Here is a 25,435-nt window from a genome sequence, read left to right on the forward strand (position 1 = left end):
ATATTAAAATAAAATTTTTTAGATAATAATTAAAGAAATTTTTTGTCTCTTCCGCTTGTAAATCAATACGAATAAATTATATTATTCTTTATTATTTAATTAAGATGAATAATGATTATATTATATTTAAATTCTTAACAAGTTAAGTAAATAATATAAAATAAATTCCCGATTTTTTTTTCATATAAAAAATCGAAGAGGTAAATGTAATATAGATGTTTTGCACTTGTTAAAATCGATAAGAGAGTTCTTGAAGAAATCACCATCAAAAACATTCTAAAAAATAATCCTTAAGCCACTAGACTTAAGAGCAGAAGATTCAGCTTAATTTATTAAACTAAATTTGCTCAAGAATTATTTTTATAACGCTCAAAACGTAAATTAAATTAGATTTACGAGTTTCGTTTGTATATTTAATTCATTCGCAATTTTATTTTAAATATTTAAAATTAATACGTAAGTAAAAATTAAAAAAAAAATAATATCTTACTCTTAGAATTTCCAAAAAATACGAGTATTTTTTTAAACGAAATTTGCATATTTAACATTAATACGAACGTGTATAATGCGCTTCCTCGAAAGCTTCTATCGACGTAACGCAACTGGTGCGTAGCGAACGTTTCTTCTTCTCTCGCTAGGTGGCCGCGTGGTTATTGGAAATGTTAGAACGTCGCGTATGTCTGACAGTGGATGCGGAAACCGGTCTTAGTGAGGACGTGGAGAGAAGACACTGCAACATTCAGTAAGTTCTATTATAACCCCTTCGTACGCGAGTAGTGATCTTACTTAATTGTTTAAAATAAAACTAAAAAATAATCATTAAATTCTCTTAAAGATTATTTAATATTAATCTATCTTTTAGAGGTGATTTTTTTTTGTACAAATGTCGACGATTTTACTGTTTGAAACATCGGTTCTTGTTTAAATAACTTTCTAAACTTGTTAATTAAGTTATTTTTCGACAATTGCATAGTTAAATGTGTTTTCTTTTTGGGAAAAAGAAATATATTTTATCTTAATTACTATAAACGGACGTTTGACATTTTCTTTGCAGTTTATTTGTTTGTCGATCGTAAAATTCATTCCAATAATAAAATTATCATTTACTCTATATATATAAAATGAAAAATAATAGTAAATTATATTATTGTTTAATTATATTTAACTTTTGGTTAGTTAATAAATAAGTTTTTCTGCATTTTAATTAAGAAATAAAGAAAAAACAAAACAGAAAAGTGAAGCGATACTTTCAGAAAATAGAAGAGTTAATTGTGAAAAAGCATCCAATTTTAATGTTTTCTTCTTGAAACTTATATACAAAAAAGGATTTAAAATATTCTTTATTTATTATAATGTAATTTTTGTTTCTTTCTAATATATTTTTACAATAAATGATCGTTTTTCTAGTCTAAAAAATTGATTTAAATTCTGATATAAATATTTAAACTCGCGTTAAAATTGATTTTTTTTCCTTTAGAATCGCGTATTTTTTAAAAATTTTAATCCGTAGATTTATAGAAAACTATTTTTTTTATTTCTTTATTACATTATAATTGTAGTCTTTTGAATAGAGACTTTCACTTGTCTGTAGACAAATTCTTTTGGATTTCTTGAATTTTGGAATCAACTGGGAATTCCTGGAAGATTTCTCTCCAATTTTACTGTATTTTCTCTGAAAACAATCCGATTTTTCAAGTTTAAATCCTATTTTCTTTCTTCACGTTTATGATATTATCTATTTAATATTAATATTTAAGATTTTTTTTTCTGTTAAAAACTTTCATATTTTTATATAAAATCACTACCAACCGGTAGATCGCGACTCGCACAGTACGTTAAATTATAGTCTTTGTTTACGTCACGATGTTGTAAAATGTTAAAAAGGGATGGACGAATGAAATTGGTAAATAAAACAACTTTCTGTACTGTATTATTATATTGCGTAGTGTGTTTATTTCAGTATTGTTTCGCATCATGTAGCAGTGAATCTATAAATTTGAGTAGTCTAGCACCCACTTGTTTTACTGATAATTGTAAATATTCATGAACCATATTATACAATAGTGTATGATTAATTATATTATTAGCCATGTACAAGTATATTTTTGTCATTAAATACATATGTAATCGAACTTTCAATAACGTCTAATTCTAAACAATGGCCACCTCTTTTTAACCTCCAAATAAAGACCCATCTTTCATATTCCCGTCATTGGCCGTTTCCAGAGGTTCTGTATGCATATATATTTTGTATTCACTGACATTTATATCGCAATCTTTCGTAATAAAGCTAAAAAAATAGTAATTATAAACTACATTTAATTAAATACCGAAAAAAATAATTTAAAATTGAAATTAATCACAATTAAATTAAGTAATTCAAGCAATTTTTACTTATTTGTTTTTTTTTTAATTTCAGGTAATTTTGTATAATAATGTTGTTAATTATTTTAAATTAAAAAAAATTGACATTTTTCACTTATTTTTCCAATATTTTCTTATTATAAAAAGGTTATTACTCTAAATTAATAGGCCTATATATGCATTTTATAATAATTATTTAAATGGAATATTTTTTATTTAGATATTTATTATCGAAATGAGTAATCGCTGGCGAGAGAAATTTAATATTTTATCGCTTCAACGAATTTCTTCCTTCAAGTTTTTTCTTTATTTACTTACAAATTGTCACATGATTCATTTGTAATTCTCCGAAACAGTGGAAGGAGCATCAATTACTCCCCATCCTTCCTACTGATGACTTATTTTCAACCACAATACAAAATCCCCTTCGTCCACTTCACTTAAACTTGTTTCATAAATTACAGAATAAAATTTTACTTGAAAATTTACAGTTTAATCGTGTTGAAAATTAAATTTCTGCGAATTTTTATTTATTTTTTGCATCTTAAATTGTCGAATACATATATTTTTAATATACATATTGATAGGATAAGTCAACACAATGCATGGGCAATCTGCCAAGTGGAGATACTCCTTAAAGGAATTTCTACGGGTAACTGGCCCCTATTTAGATATTAGTCTATGAGAAACTGGCCCCTATAATTTTGTCGTACGATTCCAGTTTACACAACTTTTACTGCATTATATTAAATGATACGAACGTTGTTTTAAGTATTATAACAAAATAAACTTTTTATATTAAATTTTTAACAAGAAAATAATAGAAGAAAGATTTTTATAGAAGCTTTTCTTCGTTTAACATTTATTTTTAGGCATCAATAAAGAATTTCTTCTCTCACTTTCGATCTATAGTAGACAATGTTGCGCCATTCGGGTCATTAACAGCTGAAAACAAAAAGAGAAATGCTTCAAATATCGCTAACGTTTTAAAAGTAATAAATTACATAAAACAATTTACTTTTTTTCGAATAATCAATGAGCTATATTTATCAAATAGACAGGCTTTCGTTTATTCGAGTCCTGTTTTACACAGTTTTAATTGTAGTACACTTGGAAATGCATAGAGACGAAAATATTAATTTTTTTAATCAGTTAAGCACGATAATAAAAAATGCGGATAATGAGGAACAGTCTTTAGAGTTTTTACTACGCTTTATAGTTGAGATAATCTCTAATATAATTGTTCTCAGGATACACACAAAAAAAGAAATTTAACATTTAAAATACTGTATTTACAATTTTAAAAGTTCGTCGTAGTATAATCCAGATTTTCTGTAGGACTCTTCCCTTTAGAGATATTCAACAATGAGTTTTTAAAATCAAACACTTCTTATAACTTCGGCGATAAATCAACTGTGGATTCTATGGGATCATTGAAAGTTTTGAAAGCTTGAATGAGAAAAGTAAAGAAGTTTACCAACTTTTTTTTCTATTCAAAATTCGAAAGGATGACAGTTCTTTAGATGTGACCAATAACAAATATGTGGAAAACAATAATAAATATTCTCATTGTAAAATATAACTGTACAATTATAAATATGATAGTGTTATTTATAGACTATTATAACCACAAGTGGGTAAAACCACTACACTAGTAATTGATCGCGGATTCACATCCTAAAACGTGAAGGAATTTTCTTCGAGTGTTACACCTAGAGACCCGTTTCCTACAGAAAAACCGCCCGGGAGACACCACCCTTTGGCAGATCGTCCAGTTGTTATATTACCTTATTCCACTTACCATTTACGATATCATCATCGGCAGAATCTACAAAAGTTACCGTTTCACGAGAAAGAGTCATAATAATAGACATTTCTTTTTAATTCCTTATCGAGTTTTAAAAAACAAACAAAAAGCATTGTATAAGATAGATCCAATGGATGAAGGGAATATTATACCTCCTTACTTTATGTTCTTTAGGCTCATAAATGGCCAGAAACTTAAATAAAGATGGAAAAAGAAGCACTAAAATGAATTGGTTGAAGACCACTTTTATGAAAGAGCTTTATTTGTTTTCGTTGTTTAATTTTAATATTATTATCTTCGATTTAAACTGATGAATATGTGACGTTTACGTTTATTTCCATAAATCATGGATCGATTTGATTAAATGTTGAATCATAATGAAGATATGTCTAGTTATTATAAAGTCATTACGTCAAACAATCATTACATACTTCTTTAATATTCCAATTTAATTATTATCATTTGTAATTGTGTTTTAACTTATTTAAATGTAGAAATTATCTTTCTTTATTGTTTTATGTGTTTCAAAAGTTGTACATTTGTAAATCTATCAGTTTTATAAATGTACAACTTTCACATGTATTTAATCTTAAGTCTAATTTTAAAATCGAATCGATTTATAATTAATTAGTATATATTTATTTATTTTAATGTTTATTTGTTTTTAACGCGTTTATAATTATAAGAACTGAGCTAATTGATTTTTGTTGAAATTATGCAGTCGAACCTCCCATAACGGCCATCTCCCAATAATGGCAATTTTTAGGAATTTTTTAAAAATTTTGAACAAAAATGCGTACAAAACAACGGAAACTTTTGAAAAAGGCTATGTCAATGGCATTATTATCGCGTGACTTTTCTGGGTTTTCTTTACGTGTCTAACAACTTAAGGGTGGCCAATTTCTCATAAAAGTACTCTTGGGGAGGCATTTCCCTTTTGAAGATGTGTTGTGTTGTCTTATGCCATCAATCTCCCTACCTCTAACTTACCAAACTTAACTTATTCTTTATGGGGATATGTGATAATGACTTTAAAAATTCGGTGGTACTAGTGACGAGAAAGGTTAACTACTGCTTTAGTGATCATTTATAATCGCTTCTAGATTAAATAAGTTATAAAATATTTTTGTTATAAGAAGCTAATACAGTAAAAAAGTAAAAAATCATATCTGACATTATTAGTGAACGAATGCTTAGTACAAACTAAGCATTCATTTGTGGAATTATTAAAAAATCCAGCAACGAATCAGATATACACATGACTCCCCTTTCTCTCCCCACCTCATTGACTTTTTACCACCAAAATTTAATAGCATCAATGCCTTTAATACACAAAACTCCATGCATTTCTCAGAATTTTTCAACGAAAGACACTTAAATTATTAAGCTATTAAAGTGGGTGGACAAAATCATGTTTCACACACATACAGAAACATAAGAAAAGCCTCCTAAATTTTTTTGTTTTTTGCATTTCTCAACGTTTTCCTAATCACGAGTCCAAAAATGTATAGTCCTTGGGTGGTCATTTTTTTAAACAAATCACCACAATTTTCCTCTATTATAATTATAATTATTGATATAGCTTATAACAAATGGGAAAGTATAAAAATCTTGTTGTTTATCCACCTAAAAATTAAAAATTGAGTATTAATTACATATATCAATTAGATCCTTTGTGGCGCAATTAGGTGTTTAATTTAATGTAAGGATTATATCCCTTAAATTATTCCTTTGTATTAATTTGTAAAATCTCTACTAGTTCTCGCATCACAACATTAATTACATACAGTGTTTATGGATCATTAGACAATGAAATAAAAGGTTTAATTTGAAATTTTATGATGATTAGATGAATTGAAAGATATTTGTAAATAAGTTATTAATTTTAATACGCTGGCAATTATTAATTTAAATAATTATACATTGGTTCAATAAAACAAAGCTATGGCTTTTATATGTTGTAGTACAGAAAATGACTACTAAAAATTCTCCATAAATACATGATATAATGTTACAATATAACAAAATGCTTTATAAAATATGTACTTAATTCTAGTGGAGATTTAAAGATATATTCATAAAATCTTCGCAGCTTTGTATATTTATAGTTATATAATACAATAATTTAAATTGGAATGGATCGGGTGAATGGTTGAATTGGTTAAAAACGTCAGCTTTTGGGGGTCCGGGCGAGCAATATTCGAAAATTTTTCGAATAGGGATAAGGTAAGTTGGATGGAGTAAGGCAACTCAAAACATGGAAGATCCTTCTCAGAAGGATTTTCTATGAGAAAATAGTCCTTATTTTGTTGTTAGACACTTGAAGAACACTCGGTGAACTACACGCGGTCGGTTCATTGGTCAGGAACGAACCCGCGACCAACTACCACTGTTCAGTGGCTTTATCTACTCGGCACTGATAAACTTTTCGTAGAGGGATCCCGTCCCTCACCATCCGGCATCCATTGTGGGCCTGGACATGGAAAAAGCTCTTAATGCGACAGGGTAGAAAAATGTTTTTTTAAAATTCTAATTTATCTTTATTCTTTAGTAATCCTTAGTCTGTGTATATCGTAGTTTGAAATAGTTGCCATTTTAATCTAAATATGCGGGTTTTTTAAAAAATATTTTGCTACCGTTCTATGTAACATTTCATGTATATGAAAGAACTGAAATGTTTTCTTCCATACAACGAATGATTACAAACGTAGAAATTTGGTATTTTATTCACGAATATCTTAAGAAATATAAAACTTATATCGAAATTTGCTGAAAAACATTTAAGAACTCGTATACTTTATACAAAATATAGAGTTTTTATATCGAACATTCTATACTACTATAATAAATGATGAATTGATACGAAAACGTAAAATTTAACGACATAAAAGATGTTTTTATTAAATTTTTGGGGTATTTTTTAAAAATAAAATATTGCTAAAGAATTAATAGAAATATTGTCATCTTTCCAAAACTTAACTCTAATGTTAATAATCGGCTGCGAACATTGCCGCATTTTAAGAGCAGTAATCACTTAATTCGAATTTTTGCCATCAATTTATTTAATTTTTAATGAGACTTAGTCAAAACTCACCATTCTGGTGAGGCCGAACCCACGTTCGGCCTCACCAGAATGGGTTGACCACGTGGAGTTTTCCGGCTTTTCGCCACGTCTGTAACGCCTGAATAGGGGCCAGTTACCCTTAAAACCTTCCGGNGATAAAACCATTGAACACTGCATGCGGGTTACTAATCGTATGAAGTTTTTTCACGTGCGGTAATGCCTAAATTGTGTCCAGTTTTCTGTAGAAAAATTCTTCCGGCAGGTACTGTATGCACCAAGGAGATCCAAGGGTACATTTAAGTATTAAATACGTCCCTTGACACGTTCCTCCTTGGCTATAGATAATTTGCACCCCTTTGGAAGAACGTCCCTGTGTAACGTTACAACATCCTACCAAACCAACTATTTAAAGAAAGTTTTTCAAATTAAATTCAATTTCCATTTTAATTCCGTTGAAACCACATTTTAAAAGACAATTATACATAATTTCATTAAAAGAGGAAGAAAATTTACCTGAGCGACAAGCATATCTTTACATAAAATTACAATTGAAACTTAACAATAAAAACAAAGTGCCTTTTAAATTTAAATTCTGGAGGAATTCTTAATCTTTCCAATTTACTCATTTGCTTTAAAATCCCTAAAGATTTTACGTCTCAAATGACCAAAGTTCAGTCAGAAAATTTAACTAAAGTCCGAATGGAAAAATTGAAGTTAAATTTAATTACGATTAAAGGGAAAAATTTAAATTTCAAATTACGATTTTTCAAGGTTAAAGTAATGAAATAAAAAGAAAAAAAATTCTAGAAAAATGTTAAAATTCTTGAAATTTATACAAATTTTGTTGTTTGTCGCATTTTAATGCTTTAAGCCAGAGAATGTTCTTAACAAAAATGCGAAAATGTTAGAAAACAACATATTTTAGAGGATAAAAATTCTATTTTCTAAAATAAGTAAAGAATTCGTGTTACAAGTAACTTCTACTGAAGATAAATGAAGAAAAATACACTAGAAAAATGTATTAAAAATATAAAATTTTTATTGTGGCAAATTTTATTTTATTTTTCTATATTTAAATATACAGAAAAGTATATTAATTCTCGCGTATGTTAACTATAAAAATCAATTTAATTTACTTTATCCGATATATTCTTAATGAGTGCATTTACTTTTAACGTTATTCCAAAGGGAAAAATTTATTTTAACTCCAAATAGTTTTGAGTAGAATAAAAAATACTTTTACAAATTTTCATAAAAGAAAAACAGAAGCTCTTTATTATAAATTCTGTTTCTAAGCAATATAAGAAAAACACATTCCAGTCAATTTATTAATTTACATAAAAAGTATCGAAGAATTTATCCAAACAATTCGAACCTCCCTATAACGGTTATTATTATTTTTTTTTTCACCTGTCAGTGGTCGTTGTTTAGAGGTTTTGACTTCAAAATATTTTTATTTTTATTGTATTATAAAATTTTCTTTTCTGAATTTTTTTTATAAAACCTTGTCGTATAGAATTAGCATAAGAATGGTCTATAATCAAATGCATGGTTAATGCTGATATAAAATAAAACTTTTAAAAACATCATTTTGTGTAGACTTACCATATTTTTCAATTTATGAATAATTATTCCATAAAAATTTTAAAAAATGATTTTATCCATAATATATTTTTGAAAAATACATCCATTTTATACGATTCTCCACAAAGTTTAAAGTACTGTAGAGCATTATTTATGCTGATTTCTTTGTAAAATCTGGTTTATTACTGCAAGTTTTTTGAAGTTTACATTATAATTTGTGGAGGAAACGATCTCAAATAACTTCTAAATGATGTATCTGAAAGTTATTTAACTGTTTCATCGAATGTATTATTTTTATAGAATTTCTTTACACAAAGAACTTACACTTTTGCTGATTTTACAAATTCTTTGAAAGTATAACACAGTTTATTTGAAGAAAAGAAATTTTCCATCACTCTCGTTCATCATTTGGTATTTGAAATACTTTCTTCTGTCATCGTTCCTGTTATTTTATACTTTAAAATAAATAAATATTCTTTGTAAGAGTATTTGTGAGTGATGTTTGAGTAAATTTCTTATCTGTATCATCCACCAATCGCCTTGTTTTTGAAATATATTTAATAGTATTTGGAAATTCTGATTTTTCTTGGCAAAATCTTGCTGATTTCAATTGCTCTACAAAAGAATTTTCTGTTGTTTTTCTGCCTCTAGAAATCCTTTTTGCATTTCTAATGGTGTGTGTTGAAAAGAGAATCGAGAGTAAAGATACCTTTCTGTATATTATGGTTATTCCAAGTCAAATTTGTCGAAAATTAATTCACCTAAATCGTGTATATAAAGAAAATATGATAATCGGTTAAACTCTGACCCCAATTTTGACAGTTCGGGAGCAAAAAGAATGTAAAATTTGTATATATAGAAGTACAGAATTTTGTAAGGTTTTTTTGTGGGTACGTTGGTGTCTATTTTGCAATATATTTCGAGACTGAATGAGCCAAAAATTTTGAAACTTAGCAGGATTTCAAAATGACGGCCATTCTAATTCGTCGCCATTTTGAAAAGCTTACACTATTTCAATTCTCGAATTGAAATTTTTATAACTTAAAAAATCGATTTTCTTGAATAGAAAAGTTAAAAGTTATTATTCTTAAAATATTTTACATAAGTTTGATTAATGAACTTCCACACATTTCATAAGAATTTAAAATGGATAATTAATCATAAATTCGTTGTAGCATCGTGTTTGAACATTCTTATGTTACAAGAATTCTTTTGTTATGTGCAACCGAACCATTTTACAATATTATTCATAATAAGAATAATATATTTGCATTCGTTTACAGTGACTAGTAAATTACACAGTTTGCAATTAAACACGGTAATTACGACAAATTTTAAATAAATTATACTAACAGTAAATACTGTATAAAAGTTATAACAACAAAAATAAAAATATGTTTAGTATTAAACTATTTTCCATAGGTAAAGAAGAAAAATTTTTGTTTTTTAATGTGTTTTTTCGATAGTGTTTCTGTTTTAAACTTATTTTAATGTTCTTGAAAATGAATCTTGATATTTTATAGCTATATATTAATGAATAAAAGTACAGTTCATATGAGTCTTTTATCTTAATTATTTCTTACTTCCGGTGGCCGAGTAGATAAAACCATTGAACACTGCATGCGGGTTACTAATCGTATGAAGTTTTTTCACGTGCGGTAATGCCTAAATTGTGTCCAGTTTTCTGTAGAAAAATTCTTCCGGCAGGTACTGTATGCACCAAGGAGATCCAAGGGTACATTTAAGTATTAAATACGTCCCTTGACACGTTCCTCCTTGGCTATAGATAATTCGCACCCCTTTGGAAGAACGTCCCTGTGTAACGTTACCACATCCTACCAAACCAACTATTTAAATAAAGTTTTTCAAATTAAATTCAATTTCCATTTTAATTCCGTTGAAACCACATTTTAAAAGACAATTATACATAATTTCATTAAAAGAGGAAGAAAATTTACCTGAGCGACAAGCATATCTTTACATAAAATTACAATTGAAACTTAACAATAAAAAAAAGTGTCTTTTAAATTTAAATTCTGGAGGAATTCTTAATCTTTCCAATTTACTCATTTGCTTTAAAATCCCTAAAGATTTTACGTCTCAAATGACCAAAGTTCAGTCAGAAAATTTAACTAAAGTCCGAATGGAAAAATTGAAGTTAAATTTAATTACGATTAAAGGGAAAAATTTAAATTTCAAATTACGATTTTTCAAGGTTAAAGTAATGAAATAAAAAGAAAAAAAATTCTAGAAAAATGTTAAAATTCTTGAAATTTATACAAATTTTGTTGTTTGTCGCATTTTAATGCTTTAAGCCAGAGAATGTTCTTAACAAAAATGCGAAAATGTTAGAAAACAACATATTTTAGAGGATAAAAATTCTATTTTCTAAAATAAGTAAAGAATTCGTGTTACAAGTAACTTCTACTGAAGATAAATGAAGAAAAATACACTAGAAAAATGTATTAAAAATATAAAATTTTTATTGTGGCAAATTTTATTTTATTTTTCTATATTTAAATATACAGAAAAGTATATTAATTCTCGCGTATGTTAACTATAAAAATCAATTTAATTTACTTTATCCGATATATTCTTAATGAGTGCATTTACTTTGTATATAATGACAATAATTTGTGAGAGTGTAACGTTTTAAATATAGTAATTAACGTTCTAAAATATTTGAAATGAATAATTAAATAAATTTTTAAATCGATTTTTAAATTATTTTATATAATAACAATAATTTTTAATTAAATATTCTACAGGCCTATTATTTATATATGTAATATAATTGTTTGTTTTAAAATACAATGAGTAATTTTACAGAAAAAATCAAATAACGAATGGCCCATGGATAAAAGCACTGAACATTGGTCGTGGGTTCGAACCTCCCAACCGGCTGGCAAGAGGAGTTTTTTTCACGTCTAATATCTAAGTGTGGCTTCCCATAGAAAGTCCTCCTGGGAAGCACTTCTTGATGAAGTGTTACGTTGTCTTATTTTACTAATCTATTCGGATCCAAGGGTAATAAATGAATACATATGTTGCGGCCTTAAGCTATAACATATAACAGGCGTTTCCAGTTTAAAACTAAAAATGACAGCCCTAAACTGCAGCCTGTATACTCCGACCATGATTATTATAGAATTTCTTGGATGTAAAATGAAGAGATGATATCAAATTGAACACGACTGCAATCCAAAGATTATCGTTGCTATTCTCCTGGTTATTTCTTATCACAATAACGCAATTATCTGCGTCGTTATTTCTTGTTATTGTGGTTATTTCTTATCATAACAAACGCGTTTGTAGATATTGAATACACAAGGAAATTGCTACGAGTGGTGTTATCGTACTCGAATCAAATGGCATCAACTGCAAAGATCTATAAAAAAAATCTAATTTAGAACGATATACAATTTGTTATAAGGAGGAAATCCTGATATACAGATACTCATTTATTTATATGGATTAAAAGACAGTAAAGTAAACACAGCCTTTAGTTCTATATGATTAGAATTAATGGGATAAGCGAATCTAACATATGGGCGATTTGCCAAGGGTTATGACTTTCGGAAAGACTTTTTATAAGAAACTGGCCCCTGTTTAGGTGTTAAGCACGTAAAGAAAACCTGATAAATTCTACGCGATTAGACTCTTGGTGAGGAGCGAACCCGCGACCGTTGTTCAGTGATTTTTATCCGCTCACCCAATTCTATATGATGAATCATCTCAAATGCAGAGAATTTAAATGTATTCGTAATACATTATTGTTAAGATTTTTCCAGCTTCTTATTTTCTTAATGTTTCTAGGAAATATTACGAAAATTTTTTTACGAAGTGAATAATGTTTAATTATGTTTAACTTCAATCGTTTCATCAATAACAGATGATGAACCGTGTCATTGATGTCTTAATCAGTTTATTCACGCAAAGTTTGAAGCTGTTGAATCTCTAGAACGTAACTATTTTGTCAGAAATGTTCTAAAGTTTATTTACACGAGTGTCGAATTGTGTGTTCAAGTGTTTGCCAGATGCACACAAGACGAATTTTAAGAAATCTGACGTTTATATTATAAAATACTTTACAATTTTAAAAATAATGATGTTAATTTACGTAACATTATAATACTTTTTACCGATTTATAAACATTTAAAATAGAGTTAAATACGTTTTAATTGTAAAATTATCATTCGAAAATTAATTATAAAGTAAGAAATTCCAGTAATTAATTAATTAAATGAGAATTGTTGGCATGTTTAAAGTGTATAAACAGACGCGTTGAACGCGCCAACAATTCTATTTTAATGAATTAATTCATTACAGATTAGTTCAGAGGGTTGTTTAACACTGTTCAAGAAAGGTGTTAAACAAATTAAAACTCTAGAAAATACTTTTAAAACAAAAATTGCCGAGCGAATTGAATCGTATCATACTTATTTTTTATTATTTGATTGGACTTCTTTTTCAATTTTATGAATTATTTATTCAAAAAACTGTTACAAAAATCATTAAGTTAAACTATTTTATAATTTAATTTAAACATCTTTAAAGAAACAGTCGAATCAATAATATGAAGACAAATCGATAGTCTACAGTAAATTTGCATTATACTTAAACAGAAGAACTTTTTGTTGTTTTAGTCCACGTTTTAAATAAAAATATAGCAATTTTTAAAGCTATAATCTTATGGTAAATAAAGTAAATAACTGAAGTGTATTAGCAAAAACATATTTAGATCGAAATAAAATTACTGGGATGCAATTTTCGAATTGCAGACCACTGTCGCCCACCTTCCGTCTGTCCTTCGTTAATTCTAATCATTAAAATTTCATGTTATTTTAAGGAAATTTTTGTATAAATTTCTTTAAATTACGTTGAAATTCAATTTGCAAAATATAGTCAAGTTGAGATAAACTAATTTAGATAATAGAATAACTAAAAATGGGCTTAATTTTCACGAATTATTCGAGTTTTAAAGCTGTCTGAACTTGAAAATATAATATTTAATTACGTTGACTTTAACGTGGATCCATTCTTTACACATCAACATATTAAAATAATACACTAGAGTCGATGATTGATGAACATCAAAATTATGTCGCCTTGTTAATTAAGCGTCCGTTTGTCTGTCGAACTCCTAAACAATCGATTATTGAATTGTTTTCTAATTGATAATTCCGATCGATGAGTCAAAATCAGAATTTACATTTTAAATTTACACATCAAGATCATTAGTTTTCACTTCATGATAATATTTTGTTCTAATTTCAAAATAAAATTTCACTCTAATTCTGTCTAAACATGATTATGATTATGTATATAGTATAACTAAGACAGGGATTTATTTAGATCAATTCTTCCTACATTCCTTTAGAGATTAGACAAGTCTATGCTGAACTTATTTAGTTTATGTGAAAATCCTCTTCTGTCAATCTCTCACCATACGGTTCAATTGTGGGCCTGGTCGAACTCACGATGAATTTTGAAAAAAGGCCCTCTTAATACATACAAGATTTTCTTACTGAAAGATTAAGAAGTATTTTTCAGCGCAGAGGCCATCTCTAACGAGCACCACTTAAAATATCATTGAGGAAAGAACTCGTTCGGCCTCCCAACAATACTTTAAGTAATTGAAGGCTAACGAATTATTTTTGTCCCGCAACTTTGGGAACACTCAGATTCCGGCTCCTTAAACTTGGCGCCTATGTTTTATAGAGAAATTAAAAGATCAAATTTCTAAGAAAAATCTAACGGTAAGATTAAGTTTCCCAATTTTTACACCTTAAAATCAAATTATTCTACTAATTTTCTGCCGAATTAATTAGCAAAGTAACTAATTATTATTAGAATAATTTGATCTCGATATAGTTAATCTTCCATTAGATTTTTCTTTGTAACTTGATCATCGTGTAATTTCTCTCCAAAATATTTCTTAATCTGGTAGAGAGATAAAGTTTTTTTTTTTAATTAAAAAGAATGAAAGTTTTTCTTTAATCTTAAATGGAATATCACATTTCTAATGTCTTATATAAGGCATTTAATTAAATTTAAGTTTTCACTACTACTCAAATTTTCTAAAATTCTCTTTAAAAAGTTTTTGATTATTATCTAACTTCAATTATATTAACTTAAGTTCAACATAACTAAATATAACTTAATAAGTACAGTCAAACCTCTAGATAACGGCCACTATTGAGAACGTAACGATAAAACAACGATCATGAAATTACGAACATTATAAAATGCATTTATAATTTAAATAAATAATATAAATAAGAGCCTAGTGATGGCAATGTAGGAAAATGATAGTATAATTACTTTAAAAAAAGAAATCATCCAGCGGGAAGAGAAAAAGGATGGCCAAAGATGGCAAGAGTCCAAATTATTTGATCTACCGAACTAGGAAGGGTGATGAGGATGATGATGATGATAAATACTAGCAGTATTGAAATTATGTATTTACGTATATCCTAGAGTATATTTATAGCAAGCTATGGATATACTCTAGGGCTTTTAATAAAGTTAATTGCTGATAAGTTTCTGAGACTATACGATAAAAAGTCTGATTTCTTTTTATAATAGAAGCAAACGAAGTTGATTTTTGACATTTATCAAATTTTTATAAACAGCTTTATTTGATTTTTTGCCAAAAATATTTTTACTAACGTGTTGCAGATATATATATTAAATTCGCAATTATCTTTATATTATAATCAATTTATACTTTAAAAATGTTATGAAATGTTTAAGAATATTACTAAAGCTTATAACACAGCCGAAAGATAGACAGGTAAGTTTGAGAAATAAAATCTTGTTTAGGTGAAAAGAAAACTCAGTAAATTCCACGCGGTATGGAGCGCGAACCCACGACCAACTTCTGTGGTCTTATTCACCTGATAACAGTTGGATGAAGAACGTGGGTTCAGTTCTTACTTTGAATGTTGAAGTAGCCCTTTAGTCTCGATTATTGTACAAGTGGGGGCCAGTGGATCAAATGCCGACCTAACAGGTCCATTGCGTACTTTATTCTTAGTACAAAGTCATAGCTTATTCGAAAATTAGAGTAAACATAACGCTAAAATTTCGCATTCCTTTAGTACAATTGTCTATCATTTCCTAACGTCTGTCAGCTTGCTTATTAGCAAAATTGCTCGCAAAGTTATTACTATTACACGATTGTATACATAAAATTATATGCAAAGTTATTCAAACTGGTATATTTATAAAAGCTTTTCAAGTTTGTTTACAATATTATTAATTTATAAACAACTTAATGACATGTTTACTCCAATTTATAATTTGGTTATTAAATTTTTCTACAATTTTTAACTTATCATATTGAGTAGATAACGATGCTAAATCATATTTGAATGAGTTCCAAATATGTCTCTGATCAATTAATTTTGATTGATGATAAGAAAGACAAAAATAAAAAATACAAATGAATTAATCAGAATTTTCTTTTTTTTTATTATTATATTTATTTTAAAGGTTAAGTGAATTATAAAATTGTTTTCTATAAAGTAAGTTTATTGATTACGAATTAAAAATATCTGTTAGTAAGTGTGTTACTTAGTTTATCAACTTAATTATGGTGCAGGACACAGAAAGGAAACAATACGCCTTACAAAATGTTTTATAATCTGAGGTACCAACTTTACTCGGGAAAAATCCACGAAAGGAGTGTGTAGCTGCGCCCTGCTCATCCCTAAATCCGCTCCTGGATATATTCATTCTATTCTTCAGCATAATGGATGATGCGAATTTAATTCTATTGTTAAATATGATGAAGAATAATCAAAGATTCACCCTTAATCAAATTCAGTTCAGAAGGATTTATCGGATAAGGGAATGCAACACATGGGCGATCTACCAATAGGGGTGACTCCTGAGAGGACTTTCTATCGAAAACTAGCCCCTGTTTAGGCGTTAGACACTTGAATAAAACCCGGTTGTTGCGAACCCACATCCAATTACTAGTGCTCAGCGGTGGGCCAATTCAGGATGTGACAAAATATATTGTTGATTGTTTGAAGGACAAGTATATACTTTTTATCTCTCAAATTTCTAATGTTTAAAATACAGCAATGCATTTTTCTGTGGACAAATTCTAATTGTTAAGAAAATTTCGTGAATAAAAACTAAGACAAATGGCAAAACAAATTTGAGAAAAAGTGATATAGAAAATAATAATATCAAATTTTAGTTAATAGACGATTAAATAACGTTAATTGAGTAAATAACTTGAAATTCTTTAACATATACCTACAGAAATTATTAAATTTTACGTAGAATTCGAATATTTTTATGCGCTGAATATGGGATGGTCCAAATGTCAATTAACCATTTTCACCACCGGTAACATTGGCTGAACACTGGTTGGACGTGGGTTCCAATCTCACTGACAAGCTGGCCATGTAAAATTTTCTATTTTTTTCTTCACTTTCGTGACACCTAAATAGAGACTAATAGAAGAACTGTAGAAGTCTTCCTAGGAGTTCTCCTAGGAAGACTTCTACAGTTTTCTGTAGAAGTCTTCCTAGGAGAACTCCTTTTGGCAGATTGCACGTGTGTTTCTTTGCTTCATCCTATTAATTTAGTCTTTAAAATTAGCTAAACATTTAGAAGATAAAGTATTTTTCTAAGTCATTAATTTAATTGCTTTCAAATTTTGCAAAAATTGTTTAAATGATATTACTCCTGTTTAATATAACTAAACGCGCTTTTATACATCGATGACTCACTTGAGAAAGATTGCTGAATCACTTAAAAAAAGTCAAAGTTAACTGGCTTTTGAAGCATTCTATAAGATATTTAATACGATTTAAAAGAATGAATTTAATTAAGCTGAAAAATCTTATAAATAAATTTTATTTCGACATTTTTCTTTAAACTTAAAAAAATTGTAATTTTTTAGGCAAGATGAATGAGGAAACAAATAGGTTTAATCATTTGTCTTGTCGTTAAACAAACAGAAGTTTCGAGAATTTACTTGTATAGAAAATTTAAAAACTCAACAAATTAAATAATAATTGATAAGTAACTTTGTAATTTATATTTATAGATTTAAGAAATTCACTTAAATTTTCACTCCCGTTAATGAAATAAATTATAATGATCTTGTGCACTTGAATTTGTTCCTTCTTGCTCGGTGCCATGATATAAGAAACTGAGATCATCATAATAACTCCCACGGTTCCACCCTCTATATAAATTAGAATTTTTGGGCAATTGTAATGCAATTAAATAGTTATAAATGTATTTTAAAAGGCGAACTTAACGAAATTTAAATCGCGTGAAATCCAAGATGCTAACATAATGAACGAGACGAGAAAAGCGATCATCAATATTTGTTTCTGCTATTATTCAGAGAAAAGTATTTAATTTTATTAGGAATGTAATTAGTGCAGAAAAAACATGCAGGTTTGTTGGATATCTCCGAATAATTACTTTGGAAGAGGTAACAATTGCATAACTGAAATAACATTTAGTATATTCTAATTAATATTTTCTCATCAGAATAATTGCATTTATAAATTATATAATTTTGGTGCACATAATGTATTGAAAAATAAATTGAAAATTTTTAATGAAATTGCTTTCAGAGCTGATTTATTTCAGGAAATAAGCTTGGAATTTATGAAAGTGAAGAAGATAACTATTGGATTATTATTATATAGATTATTATATTTTAACAGTTACGTGTAAATATTATGTATGCAATACAGATTATCTTAAGCAATTTACTGCATATCGTGTTCACCACTGGCTGAATAGATAAAATCACTAAATATTGGTGAGTCGCGGGTTCGCATCTCATCTCACCAACATGTGAAGTTTTCCGGGTTTCCTCCATATGTCTAACACCTAAATAGGAATCTGTTTCCCGTAGAAAGTCCTCCCGGGTGGCATCCCTTTAAGTGTGTTGCGTTGTCTTACTCTATAATTCTACTGCGTATCGATTATGTTGGAAAGCCAGAAAATGAATATTTTTGTAAATAGCGAATGCACTTAACTATTAAATAAAAATATATAGGTTAGGAATTAAACAATTGTGAGAAAGATTAGTTTAAAATATACTTAGAAATTACTATATAATTAATTTTTTTACAATAATTATCTCCTTTAAAAATGTGTTTGTATGTACACAGTCGATATTGTTAAATTCCAAATATAAGTTTAATTTACAAACGAAATTCTCCTGGAAAGTAAAATATACATTTTAATTTACTAAAAATGTAATTTCTACGGGGTGACTCAAAATTCAGTTAGTCAATGTAAATACTAAATTATTGTCTTTTTCGAATATACACTTTTTACAAACGTTAACCTAATCTTCAGGAGCTAGTCAAGTAATGTTTTTTTTTGGGATTTTTACGTGTTTAACACCTAAATAGGTCTATTTTTTCATTCATAGGAAGTCATAGGGAGCATTACGCCCAAGTGTTATGCTGCCTTATTCCATAAATACAACTTAAACTCAGTTATATCTGGATCACACAAAACAAAATACTGTTTATCGACTTTTGAGCCACTCTGTACATTCAATGGCGGATTATCTTATGAATGAAGTGCTTGCTTACGATCCCGTGCTTAAGAGGTTCCGAGGGAAATAATTGTATATTAAATTCTATTAATTAAGAATATATTTAACGTTGGAAAATTCCTAAAATTAGTAAGCATTTGGGACTTCTAGACACGTTAATTTAACATTGTTTATATTTGTCTTTTTTTCAAATACATAAAATATAACCTGGAAACAAAGCACATTTTTTTTACGTTCGGTTCAGTGGTCGTCGTTCAGAGGTTTGACTGTCTTCAAAATTCTTAGAGAAAATAATTTAAAGGAACAAGGCAACAACACGTGGGGAATCTTCCAAGGAGAAATTCCTCCAAGCAGTTTTTTCTCATATTTAGATGTTAAACACGAGAAAAAACCGGAAAAATTCATTGTGCCAGCACGTTGGTGAGGTGCGAACCCTCGAGCAACTATCATTGTTTAGTGTTTTATACACGAAAATAACTATACAATATAGGTAACTCGAGTGTTGTTTTTGGAGTGAAATTTTCATAATTTTCCTCAAATTTGAATGTCTTCTAACTTTTCTCTTAAATCATCATGAAAATTTTTAATTAATTATTGAATTTTCTAAATCAATTAAAGTCAAACAAAATCTTTAAAAACAATTTTACAACACGTTTCTGAATATTTTGTATTGCTTAGCTTTCAGGTATTCGTGTCTTTTGAATGAAATAGGTCAGGAGAAAGGCGCCATTCTTCTTCTCCCACGCAAAGTTGCTAAGAGAATCGTGTCCTAAATAAATCTCTAAAGGTTAAAATATACACTTATGTAATATTAATATTAAAATTGAAGAAAAAATTTTTCCTACACAATATTCACTTTTCTTTCCGAATTCTTGGTGCTGTCAAAGATACCGGAATTTATAAGACAGTTTGAAAATGTTAAATGTTCTTATGTTTTTTTTAAATATGTAGGCCTAAATGTAATTGTAATAAATAATAAATAAACCAAATACGTTTATTCTCAATTTTTAACTCTTTATATTCGGAGTTTTGATTGGTTTTCAATCTTCAAAATTACATGTAAGCCCATAATGGGTGCGACCGAGTGGTAAGGGACGACGGACTATGTCCGAAAACTTCAGGGGGTTTTGGTAAAATATTTATTGTATTTAGTAAAGTATAGTAAAGTATATGCTATTAAAATTTATATACTAAAAGAATAGTACAATTTTTTTACAACATTTATGCTGTAGTATTGCAGCTAAGCATTAACACTTTAGCTTTTATCGTATACTTCACATCTTCGAAGTGGCATTCAATATAACTTGTTATTAATAGCGAGTGATGTGTAATTACCAGAACTACATGATAACTTCTTTAGTACAATCTTCTATAATTGATGCTTACGGTTTTCTGACTTTGATTCCTACACAAAAATAGCGTAACTAGGTTCGGATGTAAAAAGTGATAAAAGTAGCATTAATAATCTCGATTTAACAACTATTATCGATGTTAGAAGGAATCTGAAATTGCCTCCGGATATTTTTGACGTCAGCAATATAATTCGTTTGAATGACGTTATTGTATAAAACTTCTTACGTTTATAACCCCGTAGGAGCAATAAGAAAGTGTCATTTTTTTAATGCCTTTCATTGTACAATGGAACGTTGATACGAATTATAAAACTAAGTTTTAAAACGTATTCGATATTAGTGCATCGTTACGTTGCACAATAAGATACACTGCCATTCGACTTAATGACAATCATTTTTGGAATGTTTCTCGCCATGTTGTATTATTGTAACCTCACATTAACGATTTCTCTTCAGTAAATGTGTAGAGAAAACTGTTTATAGTTACACCGTAAAGAGGAACATATTGGAAATTTTACAGCTTTCAAGTTATGAATTCTGTTTTCCAAAAAAAAAAAAATATTCAAAGGACCTTTATTGATGAGTTTAAATGCCGTAGTATGAACTTTTAAAAAAACTTGTAAATACTTACACCGTAAAGAGGAACATATTGGAATTTTTTTTGTAGCGTAGTTTATACGGATTATTTCCAAAAAAAAAAAATATTTCAAAGGACCTTTATTGATGAGTTTAAATGCCGTAGTATGAACTTTTAAAAAAACTTGTAAATACTGAAATAATAAGTATTTTTATGATTTTAAATATATATAAACAAAAGTGAAAATAATAAAATCGTCATTCTCTTCGAGTCTGTTTTCGAAAAATCTTCCTGGAATTATTGTTAAATTTGAGCAACTTCTATAAATTAATTTGTATTTTTGTATATTTTCGAGAGATTTTAAAGGCTTTAAAATCTCTCTAAAATATACGAAAAATTCCAAATATACAAATCAAACCGATTTTGTGGGATTTTAGAGACTTTTAAAGCTTCTAAAATCCCCAAAAATCCATTTAGAATTTAGTTGAATTTTTAAAAATTCATAATAAAAAAATATGGAAATGTCTCTACGTAGGATGTAGTTAATGCAATACGTAATCACTAATCATCATTAGAATGCATCATCTGTCGTTTCTTAGTAGAAGTCATTTATTTCCGTTCTCATTATTAAGATGAAGTATTATTTGCAAAGGAATCATTAATCATCAAAAGTCAAAATTTAGGACTTTATTACCCAAATTTAGCGTGTAAAACGTTACTAAGAAGAAATTTAATGGACTGTACGTTAACAATACTCTCAATTTATAAACATTCATTAAATATGTTGCCCTCGAGTCATGTAAATGATATCATTTCAAAAATAAAAAAAGACAGTAATACTACCTTCTGTTATTAATTTGTTTTAATAACAATACATCAAACCTGTGAACAACAGTCACTGAAGGAAACGTTAAAAATGTCCCTTCTTTGGGGGTTATTTTATATGCCTTTTGTTTTAAAAAAAGCTTCCTAAAAGGTCTAATTTGTCAAGTAATTCTGTTTGATTAGTTGATAACAGTTATACTTTATAATTATTATTCACTATTAATTAAAGCATTGTAATTTTTTAAATTATTCTCAATTATGATACCGAGTTACAGCACTTGCTTAGCGACATCTTTGTAACTAGTTCGTAAAAGCGAGGGTTTATTACTTAAAATTAATTAGTTATATGTACGATATAATTATTGTATTAGGCCTATATTAAGATTTGTTATATATAATAATATATTTATGTATATTATTTTTTTTTCTTTCAGATTGATCAGAATTTCATCTGTTAAATGAAGTTATACATACGATATGTCTCTTCATATTGCTAACGGCTTGCACCTTAGCAATTACGCAGCTCTGGCTGCTCTTATAAAGAATAACACTTTGGTCTACGACTATTTAAATATAAGTGAAGATTTCAATCAAACCGAGTTTGAAGAATATATCGAGCCTACCGATTATATTACTAATCTTCCCGCTTTTAGGGCATTTTTTTATTGTCTCTATGTTATAATATTCTTGTTGGGAATATGTGGAAATGTGTTGGTGTGTTACGTTGTCTTTCGCAATAAATCCATGCAGACTGTCACCAACTTCTTCATAACTAATCTCGGTCTATCTGATATCCTTCTGTGCACCTTCGCTGTACCTTTCACACCACTTTACATGTTCATGCAAGAATGGGTGTTCGGAGCAGTTTTATGTCGACTAGTACCATACGCTCAAGGAGTGAGTGTGTACATCTCTGCTTTTACTTTAATGTCGATCGCCATCGACAGATTCTTTGTCATTATTTATCCATTTAAACCTCGACTTCAACTCAACGTTTGCTACATGATCATCGTCTCTATTTGGATTACCGGTGCCTTACTTACTCTTCCATATGGTATCTTCATGAACATGATATTAGCAGATAATGGCAAATGGTACTGTGACGAAGCATGGCCTTACGAATCTAATCGTAGAGCGTTCGGTTTTTCCACCAGCATTCTTCAGTTTGTAGTACCGTTCATCATCATCACCTTCTGCTACATGCGTGTTTGTGGAAAGCTCAGAAGAAGAGCCAAGGCCAAACCGGGTGCTAAGTCTCAAAAGAAGGAAGAAATGGAGAGAGAGAGAACCAGAAGAACTAATCGGATGCTGATAGCCATGGTTGTCATCTTCGGAGCCTCGTGGCTACCCATCAACATGTATAACCTTATAGTTGACTTTTACATCCCCGCTTCGAATTGGAAATATCTGAGCGCTTTCTTTTTTCTTTCTCACGCAGTAGCCATGAGTTCCACTTGTTATAACCCCTTTCTGTACGCTTGGTTAAACGAAACCTTCCGCAAGGAATTTAAAACTGTTCTTCCTTGTTTCACTACTCCGGTTGCTTCTGGTAGATTCCATAACGTAGGTCAGAATCGGGCATGTAATGGTCACGAAACAGCATTAGAAACACTTCTTCCAAAAAATACGATCAAGATACAAGTAGATAAAATCCCCTCGATTGCTACATAAATATTTAAATATATGATAATTCCTTAAAAACTTATAAAATAAATATAAAATTTTCTGCTCTTTGTTAACATTTCAAAATAGAAAAGATTCATTGTAATTACTATAAAAATTATTTTAATAGGTGTATTTGTGTTTATTTCTTGTTATTTATAAAAATTTATTATTTTCTAACCTATAATTTTTTTTTATTCCGTAACTTTACCAATAAAATTTTATGCCGGAAGCTATGAAAAAGTTTTTGCTTTGGAAAAGACTGCGATCTTTCTTCTTTGTATAGATTTTGCTTGTTTATATATCACGTTTCTCTATATTTATTACCTTGGATACATAAATTTAGCCACTAAATATGAAAACATAAAACAGCTGTTTATATTATTTAAACAGAAATTCAAAAATATTTCCATTCTAATATGAAAGACGACGTTATCTGGTTAAATGATATTAAATGATATCTTCATTGTTACGTTTTAAACTTGTATGTACAGTACAAACCTACATTCAGTGGATGAAGAATAAACTTATACACATGTAAATATAATGTGTTAAAGTTTGAATTATATTTGATTTGGGATCAAGAAAGAAAGAAGAAGCAAGAATGTTATAATAGTTTTTAAGCGTTATATGATGCAAACAAATATAATTTAAAGACCATGAACGAATTACTACAAGATATTTTTGCAAATGCTCTTTCAGAGGCAAGTTTTAACAGAATAAGCATTTTTTTTTAAACAAAAATATTAAATTACTTTTATGGTCATTTTAGCAATTTTAAGGATAATTCTTTAAAGAGAGAATTTAACATGTAAAATTGTTTTTCAAGTTTAAGACGTGTGTTTGACGATTCTTTAGGCTTTCGCCACCCAATTATTAAAGAACTTAAGCGCATTATAATATCTTTTATTTTTTATGATAGAAAAACACAAGATATATTATTAAACGTTAACATTTCATTGAAATATAAAATGAATTCTCGTTTACTTTAAAAAATAAATTTATGATATACAGTTTATAAAGTTACATTTCTGTCAGTATTTTATGAGCCTTTATAAACTGTTATAGTATGAGTCACCAAGGATTTTCTTCACTTGAGAAATTTAAGATTAGAAAAATATACATTTAAAGTATATATTGATTAACATTACGTTATGTAAAGTTGGAAAATATCGATTCGAAAACAAATTAGACTTTTGTAAAGTTTTAATTTAAACACTTATTACGTTAAACTTTGCAATGGTTTTAATTAAAATTTGCTTGTTATCGATGAGTGATAGCCAATTTTCAATTTCATTATTCGAAATTACTAATCTTTGTTTGACAAATATTTAAATGATACTTGAAAACAATAAGGAAATGGACAAACGAATATAAAGATTACTCGTGATATTAAATGATGATTAATTTGTGAGCTCAGAAAAAGAGATTGATTTCTTTGAACTATAATGCGTTAATTTGCTTCTCTAGTCTTTGTCGCTTTATCTGTTTTACAGTAAACTAATTAATTAATATTAATTAATTAGCTTACTGAAAAATAATCTGCTTTGGTTTCCTTAATTCAAATTTTCCATTTATTCCGAATAATTCAAAAATTTGCGTAAAGTTATACACGAAAATCTCCACGTACTATTCTACAGTTTGATG

General features: G+C 28.3%; 1 protein-coding gene across 1 annotated transcript; it reads left to right on the forward strand.

The window, feature by feature from the left end:
- The first annotated feature begins 611 nt into the window (after positions 1–611).
- On the forward strand, positions 612–23,881 carry LOC111624403 (prolactin-releasing peptide receptor-like). Its single transcript, XM_023367233.1, has 2 exons — positions 612–742; positions 22,561–23,881. The coding sequence occupies exon 2, from the start codon at positions 22,604–22,606 to the stop codon at positions 23,795–23,797; it is 1,194 nt and encodes a 397-aa protein (XP_023223001.1). The 5' UTR covers positions 612–742; positions 22,561–22,603; the 3' UTR covers positions 23,798–23,881.
- The last annotated feature ends 1,554 nt before the right edge of the window (positions 23,882–25,435 follow it).

This window comes from Centruroides sculpturatus, unplaced genomic scaffold (assembly GCF_000671375.1).
Source record: "Centruroides sculpturatus isolate CEXI.00-Female unplaced genomic scaffold, Cexi_2.0 scaffold405, whole genome shotgun sequence".
NCBI classification, from domain to species: domain Eukaryota; kingdom Metazoa; phylum Arthropoda; class Arachnida; order Scorpiones; family Buthidae; genus Centruroides; species Centruroides sculpturatus.

Bases quoted from the DNA above. Each gene is read 5' to 3' on its own strand.
- LOC111624403 (XM_023367233.1), top strand. From the start codon at position 22,604: ATGTCTCTTCATATTGCTAACGGCTTGCACCTTAGCAATTACGCAGCT.